The 17,217-nt window shown below is 39.8% G+C and overlaps 2 protein-coding genes and 1 pseudogene across 2 annotated transcripts in view; 2 read left to right on the top strand and 1 right to left on the bottom strand.

Moving 5' to 3' along the window:
* Positions 1-16,905, top strand: part of ZNF84 (zinc finger protein 84) — a 19,633-nt gene extending 2,728 nt beyond the window's left edge. Inside the window, exons 4-7 of the mRNA XM_025045563.1 lie at positions 2,151-2,306; positions 7,804-7,930; positions 8,584-8,679; positions 13,434-16,905. Coding sequence (XP_024901331.1) covers positions 2,292-2,306; positions 7,804-7,930; positions 8,584-8,679; positions 13,434-15,418 — 2,223 coding nt within the window. The 5' untranslated portion in view covers positions 2,151-2,291 and the 3' untranslated portion in view covers positions 15,419-16,905. The remainder of the gene's footprint in view (positions 1-2,150; positions 2,307-7,803; positions 7,931-8,583; positions 8,680-13,433) is intronic.
* On the bottom strand, positions 4,399-7,785 carry LOC112478368 (annotated as a pseudogene).
* LOC102889398 (zinc finger protein 140) overlaps positions 8,588-17,217 on the top strand; it is a 76,864-nt gene continuing 68,234 nt past the window's right edge. The window contains exon 1 of the mRNA XM_015587914.2: positions 8,588-8,679. The gene's annotated coding sequence lies outside the window, so the exon portion shown is untranslated. The remainder of the gene's footprint in view (positions 8,680-17,217) is intronic.

Raw genomic sequence — 17,217 nt, 5'->3', positions numbered from 1 at the left:
GTCGTGGTTTCCATTATTTTATATTCTAATCAGGAAGTAGTTTGCTGTAAGAGATAACTTAGCTTTTTTTTTTTTTTTCAAATGTTATCTCTTTTACTCATTAAGTAATCCAGTTTTACTCATGGCTTTGAAATGCCACATTTTATTGTGTGCTAAACTCTTACATCTTTGGACCATAATGTTTTATTCACCTGTATATCTTCTGGAGCCAGTGTCAAATACTTTTTTTGATTATTATAATTTTATAAGATATGTTAATATTATATGGACTTGTTTACACTCATTATTTTGTATTCCCAAAAGAGTCCAAGCTGTTCCTGCACATTTTTTCTTCCAGATAAACTTTATAACTGCTTGTTGAAGGAAAACTTTCTGAGATTATGATTGGAGTTGACTAAAGGTATAAATCATTTTTGGGGTAAATTACTGCATGGAGTCTTTCTGTCCTAGAACAAGACCAAATTGTAGTCCTCATTGGTGTTTTTAGTTTATTTTATATGGATCTTATGTATTTCCTGTCAAGTATATTCTTATATATTTTATGTGTCTTTTATGACTAGATTTTTTATCTTTTTATCGTTTCAGATAAGAAAGCTCTCGATATTATAGAACTATATTTGTTAACCTGGAAAGAATGTCTTTCCATAAGTGTGAAAAAAACAGTTTTTAAATGTACTATATACTTAATTTTTTGTTAAAACTACCCAAATAGTTTGGTTATCTGTGGTGCAGTGATATCAGAGATAATAGTTGCTTCTTATTTAGTTGTATACATTTCTAAGTTTCCCTATCAAATTTTACTTTTGTAGTAAAAATTATGGCTAATATTTGTGCTGATGTGTGCCAGATGCTCTTCTAAGATGTATATATTTTCACAATTTAAGATATAAAGGAATAACTTATAAACTATGAGAAACCTCAGTTTGTGTTTCAGAGTTGGCACTGAAATTTGTATCACAGAAAGGCAGGAAAGGGCAGAACTTGTTTTTTTAAGTGCCGCTTTTTAGTATGATATAGGAGTGAGCAGGCCGTTCTTCATTTGTGTTTTTACAGATGAGAAATAAGCTAATTTCAGTATACATTGTATGTGTGTACATAAATACATACAAACAACATTATGGTTTTGATAGTAAATGCTTCGAAAATAGCAAGAAAGAGAAATAACATTCTAGTACTGCTTCTTAATAACTGTCAATCGTGGGCATACTTTAAGTCACTAAGACCCAGTTTTCTTTCTGTAAAATGGAGGTTACGTTAAATGCCTTATTGGGTCATCTGTAAGGGTTAAATTATAAAGTGCATAGTATTTTGTCTTACGTATATAAAAAACTCGAGTAAACAAAAACAATTTTAAAAAGCACTCATGTTCGCTATTGTTACTTTAAGGAACTTTCCTTTTAATATCTCATTGATTTCTTAGTATCCCACTGTTAAGTGACCCAGAGGTCTACTTTATCCTCACCATTTTAGCAAGTAAAGAAATGGAGGCTTAGAAGGCAAGAAGGGAGCATTATTTGAAATATGGAGTGTCGTTACATAATGATTAAAGAGTCATCCTCCAGAAATATATAACCTCTATGCAGCAAACAACATAGCCTTGAACACATAATCCAAACCAGCATATTTGCAAGGAAAAGCTGACCAATCTGTTAGAAGGATTTTAACACACTTCAGAAATTGAGAGAACTGACATATTAATTAGGAAGGCTATAGATTATAATAGGAAACTAAGGCTCAGAGAAATGAAGTTTGTTTTTGCCCAAAGTCACATAGCTAGTAAAGAAAAAAGGTTGATTGAAACTCAAATCTGTTTTATTAAAAATCACATAAGCTTTCCAAAATTCCATCTGTTTAAAATCGAGTTGTCTTGTACTTCTCAGCATCTGTTAAAGTTACTTGTACTTCACTGTCCACAGTGAACATTGACTGGATCTCAGAATCACTTTATTTCTGGTATTTTATGTTTGCAGAGACATAGACCTCTGCTGTTCTTTTACACTGTGTACTGGTTCTGTCCTAATAGTCCCATTTCAGTTGTATACATAACACGTTCTGGCTTTAGATGGTCATGAATTCCTGGTTTCTAGCAGGAGGAGAAAAGATTTTAGGTGCATCGTGACTGTACCAATTGAAGAGCATTTGTCGCTAAGTCCACAGATCCTGTGTGAGATAAGAGAGTCGGGAACTCATTCTCGGTGTAAAAGATCCGGCCACGAGTTCACACCAGCAGAAGCAGAAGAGACAGGATAGGAAGATCAGACTTGCTAATCACCTTGCACAAGGAACAGAAAATGACCATGTTACAGGTGAGTCGATTGTTTCTTCCTTATCATTTTTCCAGGAGATTAGAGGAGTGTACAAGTCTTCCAGTGAAAAAGAAACATATAGTTGAGAAATCAGGGAAAAATAGCTCCAGAAGAGAAGATCCACACTGGGACAGAATTGGAGCAGTGATGTATTAACTATAGAGCCTTGGGACATTCTAAGGCTTGAGTTTTTATAAGACACAGTGTCCTGTGTAGTCAGTGAATTTGACCTGCAAACTTGCTTCTCCAATTTTTGGCAGTTTGTAATAAATAAATATGAACATTTATATGAATTGCAATATCCAAAAAAAAAAAAAGCTAATTTTTTGTGGAAAACAAATGTTTCTTGGTCATTCCTTGATGAAGTCTTTGAATAAATGATATAGTGGGTAGTGTCCTTAAGAGAAACATAATAAATACGTAGGTCTTATGACCATTTTTCATCGTTTTCTACAGAGTGTGACCCAAGGGGGAAATGCCAAAGCAGAACTTAGCGGCCATAATTACTTACTTTATTTACTTTTTTAATTGTGAAGCAGAATCACGTGCAAAGTACATAGAAGGTAAAAGTACAGCTTAATGAATTATCAATTGAATACCCCTGAAACTGTCACTCAGGTCAAGAAATAGAGCATTTCTAGCCCCGTCAAAGCCCTTCACGTGCCCTCTCCTGTCACAGCTTCTTCCTCCTGACAAAGGAACCCTCATGTGCCCTCTCTGGTCACAGCTTTTTTTCTCCTGACAGGGAACCAGGACCCTGACTTTTGTAGGCATTTTCTTGCTTTATAGCTTCACTACTAAATATTCATCCTGAAAAGGTGCCGTTTGGTTTTGTGTTTGGTCGTATATACTCGTTTGTGTGTTTTCACTTCGGGTTTGCCTCTCTCACTTAACATCTTGTGAGATCATCACAGTTACAGCCTCCTCTTTAAGGGAGCCTCTTAATACCGCCAAATCCAGTCAGTGTTTAAATTTCAGGTTGTCTCAGAATTCAGAAACTGCAGTTTGTTTGAATTAGAGTCTAAATAACAGTCATACAATACTATTGGTTGATCTGTCTCTTAAGTCTCTTCATCTCTTGGCTCTTCTTGTATTTTTAGCCATATTATTTGTTGAAAAAGCCAGGTCATTTGTTCTGTAGAGTTTCCCACGGTCTGGGTTTTGCTGATTGCATCCCAGAATGTGTTAATATGTTCTGTCACCTGTGTTCCTGTATATTGATAGATTTAGAGCTGTGCTGTCCCATATGGAAGCCACTGGCTACGTATAAAATGCTTAAATGTAAACTAATCAGATCCCTCCGTCACCCCAGCCTCATTTCAAGTGCTCAGTAGCCATTGGACAGCCACGAATTAGTACAGATAAAGAATATGTCTGTCACCACAGAAAGTCCATTGAACAGATGTGATCTAGAGACGATCAGATTCAAGTTTGAGTTTTGGCATGAGCGCTTTGAAGGCTGTGGTATGCTCTTTCAGGAGGCGCTGTCTGCTTGTCTCGTTTTGTCGTGCTAGCCGTGGTAGGTGATCATTGCCTAGATGGATTGCTTCACTAGGGAATGCAAAATAATATCTTTTTCTATCATTTTTTCTTTGGTTATTAACTGGAAAACTTGCTTAATAGTTTATAGTTCAGCGAAGTATCTCGAGGATCCGTTTGTAATGTTCTGCCCCAGACCTGCAGTTATCCATTTCTGCAGATAGTATCTTGAAATTTATTTAGTAAATTTTTTTGTGCCAAAACATGAGACATAGTAGATTTTTACATATGGACTTTGTAGCCAGGAACTTCTTAAGCCCACTTATTAATTCTAATAGTTTTTCTTTAGATTTGATTAATATTCCATATTCACAAAAATATCAGTAGTACCCTTTTTTAGTAAAAGGAAATTTTACTAAATTTCTATTTTTGCCAAGGTTTTTTATGATGAAAAAATGTTAAAAAATTTGGTATATTCTTTTTTTATGTGCTCATTCTTTTTCATATTTTTATGTTCCTTATGAAATCCCGCCCTTATTTTTTAAAAATTTTAACATGCTTTTTAAAACCGTTAGATTTTTCTGTTATTTGTAGTTCCTGTGATGTACATTCTTTCATTTGCAGACATGCTTTCTCTGCATCTTTTGAGGTGATTATTTATATTTTTTTAAACAAATAAGGTAGTGAATATCATTTGAGTTTTTAAAAAATGGTAAACTAACCTTGAATTTCTGGGATAAACCCCCGCTTAGTCTCACGATATCGTCTTCATTATGTTTTGCTCAGTACACTTCAGTAACATCATTCAGGAATTTCACATCGATGTTCTCGTGGCCTTTGCTTTTCCTTTCTTGCAATATCCTTATTGGGTCTTGTTACCAAGGTTATGCTGTTAGCAGAAAGCTGATTTCAGTTAGCATAACTTCCGAGGTCCACCCATGTGTCAGCATCGTCAGCCGTTCATTCTTTTTATTGTTGAGTAGTATCTCGTTGTATGGATAGATCACTTTACTCATTCGTCACCTGATGGACATTTGGGTTATTTACACTGTTTGGTGGTTATAAGTAATAGTGATATGAACAAGCAGGTACAAGTTTTTGTATAATTTATATTTTCACTCCTCTTGGATACATACTTAGTGTTTCGTTGCTGGCTCATGCGGTAAAATTATATTTAACTTTACAATAAACTGCCACAGTTCCATAGATAGCATCTTATCTGTTTTATATTCCTACCAGTATGAAGTTCCAGTTTCTTCACATCCTTCCCAACGCTTGTTATTGTCTTTTTTTTTTTGATTTGGGCGATCCCTTTTATTTAGAAGTTCTGCACCTCTGCTTTGATCAGAAGTCACATAGCTCTTCAGCTTATTTTTAAAAATGCTACCTAAAATATAATCGTATTTTTTAAACAACAAGTATATTTGCCAGCAAGTAGAAACCAGGGTCCTGGGTGTCATTGTTCCTCTACAAGTGCGTCTGTGTCCATGTCCTTGGGCTCCCTCTGCCAAAGCTGTCAGTTCTTCAGTCTCAGTGTTTGATTTATGTATCACTCACTCCATTGCTTCTCGGCCTTTATTAGCATTTGACCATGTCATACTTGCCATCAGTCCTTCCAAATAACTACTGAGACTGACTCTTTTCACAGTGGTTGTGGTTTCTTGGGTCAAAAGCACTTTTTCCGGGTCCCGAGGATATGGTTTGTATGTATGTCTCATCTACTAACACCATATTTGTAAATGAAACATCAGTGGATTTAAGCTCCATTGTTTTCTCTGCAGGGTCAACTACAGAATGTTCTTACACATATGTTTTGGTTTTTGCATCACCAATAAGATATTTCACAGTGGAAGGCAGTCCCCACTCTGTGCTGAAAAATCTGTAGCTAGGCAACTTTCCAGAAGGATCTGTATGTCCAGTACATCAGCTCCAGTCACTCTTGAATTCCTGGGGTCTGGGTATTTCTGCCTTGTGGCAGTAGTAACAGTTTCCCACGGGTGGGCAGAGATGTGCTCTGATGTCTGGGCCTTCAGAGTGCCTGTGGCCTGCATGATGTTTGGGCGGTGCTTGTCATTTGATTACAGTCAATCTAGTGAGTCAGGTGATAGCTTGCTCATTGTGGTTTTTGCATTTTTCCTTTTGCATTAAGGAAATTTGCATTTCCTTAATAACTAATTATGTTGGTCATCAGTTCGTGTGCTTGTTAACCATCTTCATATCTTGATAAAATGTAGAATTCTGCCTGTTTTTTAATTGGGTTGTTTGTATTATTGAGTTCGAAGAGGTATTTTTGTAAGTTCTGGGTCATGTTCTTTATCACAGATATGATTTGCAAATAATATTCTCTAGCTGTGGCTTGTCATTTCATTTTCTAATCATGTCGTTTGAAGTGCAAAAATTTTTAATTTAATTTTGCCACTTCAGTAGGAATGTAGAAACCTTACCTATTTAGGTCTCTTTATATTTTAATTGTCTTATATATTTCACCTACATGTGTTGAAAACCCCATTACGAAAGGTTGTGATTGTTCGCTTTTTACCATCAATCATACTTTAAAGAACTTAGAAGAAGAATAGTGTATATATTTGCCCAGATATTTGCCATTTCTGTTCTTTTCTCATTCTCGGTTTTCTGAGTTGCTTTCTGGTGTCATTTCTGTCTGGAGCGCTCCCTCTAGTAATTCCTTTAGAGCACGTCTGCTGCCCTTGAATTCTCTTGGATTTCCTCATCAGAAAGTGTCTTTATCTCGCAGTTACTCCTGATGAGTATTTAAGCCGGCTACAGAATTCTGGATTTACCTTAAGGCACTTTTAAAATGTTCTTCCTTCTGGCCTCTATGCTTTTTAATAGGAAATTTGCAGTCATTTGTGTCACTTGGTTCCCTATAAGTGGTATGACTTCTTTCTTTGTCTTTATTTTGTAATAGTTTTATTCTGATGAATTCGATCTTGGATTTCTTTATGTTTATCCAGTTTAGGGGCTTACTGAGCTTTTTGAAGCTGTAGGCTTATACTTTGGCCGTAATTGGGGAGCATTCAGCCAAAAGTTTCTTGACACTTTTTTCCCACCATGCTCTTTCTTTTCTCTCTGTGGGACTCCTATGACATGGACTTGGTATTGTCTACAGTGTCCTAAGCTCTGTCTATTTCTAAGTCTTTTTCTCTCAGTTGCCAAATATGGATACTTTGTCGACTGTTCACAGTCTCCTCTCAGAGTGTGGAGTGCTGCTTAGGGTCAGGTTTCTTATTTTCTGCTGTTGCTCTGGATTTTTAAGAGAGTGTTTGTGTTTTCTTGTCATTTCGGGAGACTTGGGGACAGAAATCCATCTTGATCTAAAATCCAGAAACCTTTCAAAACCTAAATTTGGTTCCATCACTCCCATCCTGTGAAATCTTTCTTGCCTGACTCCCATTGTGGCCTTTAGCCCGATCACCACGCACACTGCGATCTCGTCTCACTGGACTGTTTGTATTTCCTCAACCTCAGAGGTTTTTGGGTCCCACGTCAGAGCTGCTGTCTCCTAGAATGTCTTTGCACTCCCGTTTTTGTGGAAAACACTGATTTCCTAAAACTCCTCTCGAGCTGTGCCTCTTCCACAGAGGCTAACACCACACTCAGGTGGCACGATGCCCTCCTGCTGTGCTCCACGCCGCGCCCTCCCTGCACCTCTGTCCTAGCTGGTGTACAGCGTACTTCACTTACAGGTGCACGTGTTCGCAGCCTTCCACAGCACTGAGGATTTTTTTAGGATATTGTTTTATTTTAATTTTGCTACCACTTCTGGTGCCGCATTTGAGGCTTAGTAATTATTTTGTTGGCGCTTCGGAAGATTTAAAGTCACGTGGTCCAGTTCTGGTGTATGGTATAGACGGAGTGGAAGATGCATCTTAGGAAGGCGGGGCACAGTGGCGTTCGCTGTAGCTCCCGATGATAAGAATCAGGTGCTCCAGCTCCAGCCCCTTTTTCTGTGTCACGTAGTGATAACTGCTTCAGATTCACTAGGGTTGTGCTTTTACAGGAGTCAATCTCATTTGAAGATTTATCTGTGGACTTCACTCAGAAGGAATGGCAACTCCTGGACCCCTATCAGAAGGACTTATACAAGGATGTCATGTTGGAGAACTATGGCAGCCTAGTGTCACTGGGTAAGAAAAGCTTCCCAGAGGACCTCGTATTGTGCCCGATACCTTGCTTTTCCTTTTTTTGTTGCTGAGAACTCTTGGGGCTTCTGAAACTTAATGATTTTGGACCTAAATTTAGGAGGTCAGTTTCTTGGGACTGTGTGACACCAGGGAAAGTATTTGGATCTCACCTTCCAGTAATGAAGTCTCAGTTTCATTGTGCAGCCTCGGAAACGCACAGTAATGGGACAGTGGTAGCGCCAAATGCGCGTAACTTAATATTCCACGTGTTCATACGTCGACTCGTTTAATCGTCAGAGCTGTCCTGTGGGACAGGTACAATTACTCCCCTTTGCTTTCTAATGAGGACATCGAAGCAAAGAGAGGTTGAGTACCTTTCCCAAGGACTGACAGCTGGTGAACGAAAGAGCCTGGATTGGAACCCAGGCAGCCCGGCTCCAGAGCCTGTGAAGTGTTAATGGTTTGGGACTTAAATTGCAGAAGTCCAAGATTTTTAGACCCTCTTAGCCACTGAGGGGATAATTGCCATTTCGTTGAGAACTATTTACTCTGCTGATACACAGGTAGATAGTTTAACTGGGTCAGCTCAGATGCTAGACCTTGGCCACCCTGCAGAGGTCCTCAAGCCCAAGGTCTTTGTGACTTCCCTTGAACAGGGTACGAAGTTGTGAAACCTGATATCATCTTCAAGTTGGAACAAGGAGAAGAGCCCTGGGTAGGAGACGGAGCAGTTCCAAGGTCAGCCTCTCTCGGTGAGTACGTGAGATCCGGGCCGGTCGGAGAAGGTAGGGTGAACTCTTAGCCAGGCCGTGCGTGGGTTGACATCGCCGAAATACGCTCTGGAGAGCTCCTTTCACAATCCCTCAACCTTTGACATGCGCTGCTCAAGTGAATCACCTTTTCATGTTGCTGCTTTGCTCATAGCTTCAGGTGAAATATTTCCAGGTCGTGTGAGCCATGACAGTCATTGTGTGTCACATCTGGGGCTTTGACTTCTTCAGTGTTCTGCCCCTGACGTGTTTAATGTCCTCCCTTCCCCTGTGGTCAAAGACACCTCTGCTCGTACGTTCAGGAATTCTTTCCCCTCCTTTTGGGTGTATCTGGTGCCCAGAGAAGCGACCTGCGAAAGTCGTGTCTCACTGTCTCGGAAAACGGAGTCATCGTTGCTCCCCGTCTGCCCTTTTCCTCCCTTTGGAAATCAGCTCCTGCTGCGCTTTCTCTGTAGGCCGACGGCGCGGAGTATCTTGAGTGACCTCTTTCTACTATTCTCTCATACGATTTAAGTTTCTTCCCTTTGGGAAATGTCTTTTTAAAGCTTTTCCTCCTCAACTCCCGCTTAAAACGAATCCCATGATGTCTCAGTCTCGAATGTCCCAAATTGCTAGATAGATCCAGATTCTAACCTTTTACGAGTAACCTAAGGGACACCCCACCACATTTTAGTTCCTGAAGCATCCAGCGCTACTGCGATCAGTTAAATGGCCTATTCGTTATCTGCTGAGTGACCCTGACCTACTCCACGTTTCCTCCGAAGCGGTCCCTGAGACGCTTGTCTAAGTGCTGGAGTTTACTGGGGATGCGGGGGAGAGGGGAGTGAGGTGGGGGCAGTAATGCCAGCGAAGGGTGTGCCGACGGGTGCTGGCTGCCATAGGCACTGGGCGCTTGGTGCTGCTGGGAGCCCGCTGAGGACCCAGGAAGTTGGCTCCCATCCTGTAAGTCCCAGCCCTCGGTGGTGAGCACTGTTCCAGGAACACTGCCTCCAGAATGCCCAGCATCCCTGCCCACAGACCGAGCATGTGCTTGCAGCCCAAGACGGTTCTCAGGTGGAGAGATGACCATCCACCCAAGCCACAGGTGTCCTCCGGACGTGTAGGCGAGGCAGCAGGGGCGTCGGGTGCAGGACACAATCTCTTCCTCAGGGGCCTCCATGGGGTGAGCCCGTGTAGCCTGTTTATCTGTTTGCCCTAAAATTCGGAGTCGGTTCTATTTAAACCTTTCTGAGTGTTTTGAGACACGTAATGTTTATTCTCTGCATGTGAACTTGCGATTGTGCTATGCTTTATCTAGAAACTGTTAACCTTTCCTACACAAACCTGCTTCCAGTGCACTCATGTCTATGGAACGTTCCATGACTGCTCCAGCCTGCATTTTTCTCACTGTTTGCCGAATTCCCACCCAGACTTGACCACAAAGTATGTCATATTTTTCAGTCGTTTGGTCCCTGACCCTTTCTTGCACACATAGATACCAGGGCTTACAATTTAATGTCTTCAGTTATAGGACACATAATAGTCATTCAATAAATAATCTCTCCACAAGCCAATTGTTTTAATACAGGTGTTTCAAACCAGGTGTGCATGATTACCTGGGGATTTTTTTTCCCAACGATGAGCATGATGGATCCATTGCCAGAGGCCGATTCAGTGAAGTGGTGCGCGTGTGGTTTTTAAATTTGGTATTTTAGGACTGGAATTTGTAAGTTGAGAAACCTCTAATGATTTTTATGCCCCTAATTACTTGAGACCCACCACTGTAATGACTACTAAAAATGATTAAAAAATAGGAGGCCTAGAAAATGCCTTCTAGAAACATAGAACTTATTTAAAAAATGAAACATCTGCATCTAGTTTTTTTTTATTCTGTGTTTAAATGCATTGAGCCTTTATGTTTCATTGTAGTGTAGGGCAGTGTTAGTTGTCAAAATTAGTTACACAAACAAGGACTGTGGTGGGGTCCTCAAGACCACCAGCACGTTCAGAGAGTCACTAGAAAGAGTCGTGCTTACGACTAGGCTTTCCAGTGACATACAAGGACACAGCTTGGGGTCCTCAAGACCACCAGCACGTTCAGAGAGTCGTGCTTACGACTAGGCTTTACAGTGACATACAAGGACACAGCCGCATCACAAAGGGCGAGGCTCAGAGTCTGGAGGAATCCGCAGGTTTCCTGTGCTCTCTCCCCAATGAGAGTCACACAGCTCAGTCTCCCCAGCGACGAAAACGCAGTGCAGTGTGTGATGTCTCTGCCCAGGGAAGCCCCTAAGAGACTCGGCACCCAGGGTTTCCCTGGGGACTGGTCACATGGCACCTCTGCCTGGCACGCCTCAGCGTTTCAGTCTCCCAGCAGGAAGGCCGGCGCTCAGCGTCGTCCGAACTACTCAGGCGCAGCCATGGCGCAGGGAACAGCTTTTCAGTTAGGGAATGGTGGGGACACTCCTGTCCCCAAATGCCAGCCAAGGGCCAGCCTTGCAAGCAGGCCTGTCTGTGTATGGCAGTCTCGGGCCTGGCGTTTACTCCTTTCTTCACAGACTGCTTTAGCATTTCCTAGACAATTGAACATATATTGATTTCTCTTCTTTTCAGGTATCGCGCTGGGTGCTGTGGGTACAGCACTGAGCAGATACATCCCCTGCCGGTACAGCGCTTACTCTCTAGTGGGAGGGTACAAATGAACAAGATAGTAAATGACCAAAACAGAGTCCAGGCCCTGAAAGTATTACCCTAGACATCAATCAGGTGATGCTATGGTAGAGAACGTACCGGTCTGCTCAGGCTGCCATAACAAAATGCCTTAGACTGGGTGGTTCAAGATCAAGGTGCCAGCATGATTGGGTTCTAACAAGGGCTGTCTTCCTGGCTTGTGTACAGCTGCTTTGTGGCATTGTGGCTTTGTCCTCACAGGGCCTTTCCTCATTCATGCGTGTAGACAGAGAACCTACAGCAGAGAAAAGGGGCGGAGAGTTTTGGGGTAAGAGATTTGAGGTTGGGATACACTGCAGATTACCAAATACCAAGCAATCCCTTTTTTCTAATGGGAAAAAATTGAGCAAAAACTTGGGAAAAGGTAGATAAAATTTTCTAATGTGTACTTAGTTTATAATCTAACATTTAAAGTGATATAAAATTGTAAGGTTAATTGACAAATAACTCCATTTTGTACTCACGTTTCCTGTTACCACTTTATGCACACCTGTAACGTACATCTTAAAATTAATATATCTATAATGTAGTCTCAATTTTAATCTCCAGACCGCTTTTCACCCAGTCTTCACAACTCGGTGATTAACACCATAAACCACTGAATTACTCAAACCCCAAACCTAAGGGTCATTCTCGATTCTTCGCTTTCCTTTATACCCTCCATATCAAATTCGTCATCAAGTCTCATTCATTCTACCTCCAGAGTATTTATGGCCAGCAGTTGGTTGTGGGGTTTTCACAAATGCATTGACCGTGATTGACACTTAAATTCTTACAAAGTTTTTCACATTACTTCTTGTCTTTCGTACCTTTTAGTATGAACTGAGGGAAAACTCCAAGTCTGGAATGTTAGCGAAAAGGAAGCCCTTTGCCGAACATTTATAACACCGGAATATATGGTTATGTTTTGAGGATAAATGTAATAAATGACACTAGAACTGTCAGAGTGTTTTAAGAATGGGAACTTGTGTCTTGGGATAATTTCAGTGAAAGAACCACAGGGATTTTAAACTTTTGTTTCTGAACAGTTTAGATGAAAAGTGATGTGCTTTGTGTTGTATGAAGTGGCTTTTTTGATAATAATGTTGGAAATGTACAGTCATCCATCAGTATCCCTGGGGGATCGGTTTCAGAATCCCTCAGGTACCAAAATGTAAAGATGCTCAAGTCCCTTGTATGAAACACCATAGTATTTGCATATAACCTGTGCATATCCTCTTGTAAACTTTGAAGGATCTCAGATTACTTATAATACCTAATGTGATGTAGATGCTATGTAAATAGTCGTTATGCTGTATTTAGAGAATAATGACAAAAAAAGATCTGTATGTGTTCAGTGTAGATGCCCCATCGTAGGCCTGATTCTGTAGTACACCTCAGCAACAGCGTAACATTTTTTTCTGAATACTTTTGACCTGCAGTTTGTTAAATCTGCAGATGCAGAACTTGCAAATAGGGGGAAAGATTGTGAGTTTAAATAAAAATTTTAGACAATTTGAGAATGGGGAAGAGTACATGAAGTAATTCTCATTCTTCAAGCTTGAAATGGATAGTCAATTTATCAGATGTTATTTTCTTCTTAGTACTTTTGACAAAGTACAGTTGTGTTTTTTTAAATATTTATTATCTTTTCCATTAGAACATAAGTTTCATAATGGTAGGGGCTTCTTGTACCTCACATACCACCTGGAATATAGTATGTACGTGGTAGGTATTGAGTAAATTAATTCCTCAGAACATTGAATCAATGCTTCTTTCACCATCCTTTCTTTACTCCTCATTGCTTTTCATGAATTTTTCACATTCTCCATTTTCTAAACTTACATTTAACAACAAGCAAAGGTAACTTAATCTACTGTGTCTCCTGTATACAGCATTTTATTTTTCATACTTAGAGTATAGACATACTAGGGACTTAGCTCAGACTAGGAAACTAAGCCTTAAAAAGCATTCATCCCTCAGATATTCTAGCTTTTATTCAGTGATCACAACCATAGAAGGATTCACAGGGTTTTTTTTCTTTATAGAACAAGTCTTGCAAGTGAATGCTCACGTGACGTGGCACCACGATAATCAAGAGAAGCTTAAAAATATGAAACAAGATCATGAATGTGATATGTTTGGAAAAAATTTCAATCTGAGCGTAAACTTTGTCCCTTTCAGGAAATCAAACAATGAAGGTGATGTAGATGGATTAATTTTAAAACATCATTTAGATTTACTTATTCCAAAGGCAGATTATGGAAAAACGGAACCAGATGACTTAAATGTATTTGATAAATTGTTTCTCCATTCTAAGCCCGAGGAAACTGATGCTTGGTTAAAATACTATGAATGTAATAAATATGATAAAGTTAGCTATAAGAAGTCACAGATTATCATATATCACAGAACCCGTTTAGGGGAGAAACTTTATGAGTGCAGCGAATGTAGGAAACGCTTTAGTAAGAAATCAAGTCTCATTAAACATCAGAGCAGACATATAAGAGAGATAGCCTATGGCTGTGGTAAATGTGGCAAAACTTTTCCCCAGAAGTCACAGTTTATCACACATCACAGAACTCACACAGGAGAGAAACCTTATGATTGTAGCCACTGTGGAAAAGCCTTTTCCCAGAAGTCACAGCTCACATCCCATCAGAGGACACATACAGGAGAGAAACCGTATGAATGTGGTGAGTGTGGAAAAGCCTTCTCCAGGAAGTCACATCTTATATCACATTGGAGGACACACACAGGAGAAAAACCCTATGGATGCAAGGTATGTGGGAGGGCCTTTAGTGAAAAGTCAAATCTCATTAATCATCAGAGAATTCACACGGGAGAGAAACCTTTTGAATGCAGAGAATGTGGGAAAGCTTTTAGCAGGAAGTCACAACTCGTTACACATCACAGGACTCACACAGGAACAAAACCCTATGGCTGTAGTGACTGTAGAAAAGCCTTCTTTGAGAAATCAGAGCTCATCAGGCATCAGACAATTCATACTGGAGAGAAGCCCTATGAATGCAGTGAATGTCGGAAAGCGTTCAGAGAGAGGTCGAGTCTCATTAACCATCAGAGAACCCACACGGGAGAGAAACCTCATGGATGCGTTCAGTGTGGGAAAGCCTTCTCCCAGAAGTCACATCTCATATCGCATCAGATGACACACACAGGGGAAAAACCCTTCGTATGCAGCAAATGTGGGAAGGCCTTTAGCAGGAAATCCCAGCTTGTCAGACATCAGCGAACTCATACAGGAGAAAAACCCTATGAATGCAGTGCATGTGGGAAAGCTTTCAGTGAGAAACTAAGCCTCACTAATCATCAGAGAATTCACACAGGAGAAAAACCCTATGTGTGCGTTGAATGTGGGAAGGCCTTTTGTCAGAAGTCACATCTTATATCACACCAGAGGACACATACAGGAGAGAAACCTTACGAATGCACTGAATGCGGGAAAGCCTTTGGAGAGAAGTCAAGCCTTGCAACTCATCAGAGAACTCACACGGGAGAAAAACCGTATGAATGCAGGGATTGCGAAAAAGCCTTCTCGCAGAAATCACAGCTCAATACCCACCAGAGAATTCACACAGGAGAGAAACCCTTTGAGTGCAGTCTTTGTAGGAAAGCTTTCTTTGAGAAGTCAGAGCTAATTAGACATCAGAGAACTCATACAGGAGAAAAACCTTATGAATGCAGTGAATGTAGAAAAGCTTTTAGGGAGAAGTCAAGTCTCATCAATCATCAGAGGATACATACAGGAGAGAAGCCCTTTGAATGCAGTGAGTGTGGCAAAGCCTTCTCTCGGAAATCACACCTCATACCACATCAGAGGACACATACAGGAGAGAAACCCTATGGATGCAGTGAATGTAGGAAGGCCTTCTCTCAGAAGTCACAGCTTGTTAATCATCAGAGAATTCATACAGGAGAGAAACCTTATCAATGTCATGAATGTGAGAAAGCCTTCTCCCAAAAGTCACAGCTCATTAATCATCAGAGAACTCATACAGCAAAGAAATCCTAGAAATGGAGTCAATATTAGTCTTTGACAAGAGATCCTACCTCATTGTACTCCAGAAAATGCAGGTAAGTCTTTCAGATAATAGTCACACTGCATTATCTGTCTGGGCCTCTTAGGGTAGGAACTCTAAATGAGTATGTAGGGATTTTAAGCTTTCAGCAGATTAACACATTTATACACCAGAATTTATGGAGTAGAATGAGCCTATGAAATGTAGTGGATTTCAAAAACATTTCAAACCATAGTCAAACCTTATAAACAACTAGGAGCAAAGAGGAATACTGTGAATATCAGCCTCCTGTAGGTCAAACCGCATTAGCTGTTGGAAAATTCTCCCTGGGGAAAAACCTTGGTCCAGTATAGCAAGGCAAGTCCATGAACGTGGCAGTCGAGGTAGTGTTTTCATTTAGAAGTGACAGCTTATCGTACATGAGAAAACGCCTTCAGGAATGAAGTCCTATGAAAATACTAAGTATGGGACAATCTTCACTAATAATACAACCGTACTGTGTTTTGGAGAACTCGTACTGTGGATAAACCTAACGATTTAATGACATTGGAAATCTGTGCCCCTAGAGATAATGCTATAAAGGGAAGCTGTATACTTTTGAAAAAAATAGGTACCAAAAATACCCAATTCTAAATGGTTCACAGATGTTCACTTGAAAGAATGAAGTTTTAAATATATGTGAATAAATTGAGTTGCTGAAACTCAATAAGAAATTTCTTAGTGGTATTTATGGCTTACTCTCCTTTGTCACAATGTGTTTTGTATTTTGGAATTCCTTATGATAAAGAATGAGGTGGACACACCACATGCCACTGGGTTTTCTCTTGTTGGTACTGCACAAGCATTAACTAATATCACATGTTGCTAAATAACAAGTAGTAATACATTTCTTTTTTCCCGTATTAATAGTTTGTTGACATATAGGAGTCTAATGTTGTTGACCTTTTTCTTTAGTAAACAAAAGTCAACATTGTATAAAGTCTTCTGCATTCTCAGAGTCTGAGAGACAGTTTATGTGAAGCCCTGTTAAGTATTTAAAGGCAGGCACCACAGAATAGCAGTAGTGATTCATGATATACCGAGTGAGCAAAAGGAAGGTTTGTGAACTGTATTACTCAGCATTCAAACTAAATGGCAGTAGTGCTGTGCTAAATCTTTCTCATTTAGTGAGATGCTTCCATTTATCAAGTATACATATCAAGTGCTGTGTAACAAGTACAACTTGTGTTCTGACTTACTATGGTGAACTATGGATTCTGTGTGCTGCTAGTAAGTTTTCGGTGTTTCATAAACTATCTTGTAAAAATTAGAGGAAGCAATTACTTAAGAGTCACTGCTCTGAAAATGTAAAATATAGAAAATTTTGTGGTAAGATATATTTTCGATGTATTCAAGGAAGCCTATTTTGCCTTGCTGCAAATTTCTGTAATAACTAGACAAGTATTAGAAAATGAAGTTTTCATTCTTTTATCATTTGAAATATTTGTGTTCCTCTTTTCTTTACCAGTTGCATCTTTCACATTTAGAATTTACCATGATGTAAGTATGGCACCCTTTGAAGATGCATAGACCATTCCTTAGCTTAGTTAGAATTCTGTAGTGACTTTTCTATAATGTTACTTGACAAATCAACAGAATTTTTTGGATGGGGGTAAAATTCAGAAAAGCCCAACATTGACCTTGTTTCCAAACATGGAAAAATCAAGACTTCTCTCATACACAGGTTGTTTTTATTAGTGTGGTGTATTGCACCTTTGATTCTAGAAGCATTTTTTCCTTTAATCTTCTACTT

This window comes from Pteropus alecto, unplaced genomic scaffold (assembly GCF_000325575.1).
Source record: "Pteropus alecto unplaced genomic scaffold, ASM32557v1 scaffold213, whole genome shotgun sequence".
In the NCBI taxonomy this organism is placed as follows: Eukaryota; Metazoa; Chordata; class Mammalia; order Chiroptera; family Pteropodidae; genus Pteropus; species Pteropus alecto.
This window is presented reverse-complemented; position numbering and strand designations above follow the sequence as displayed.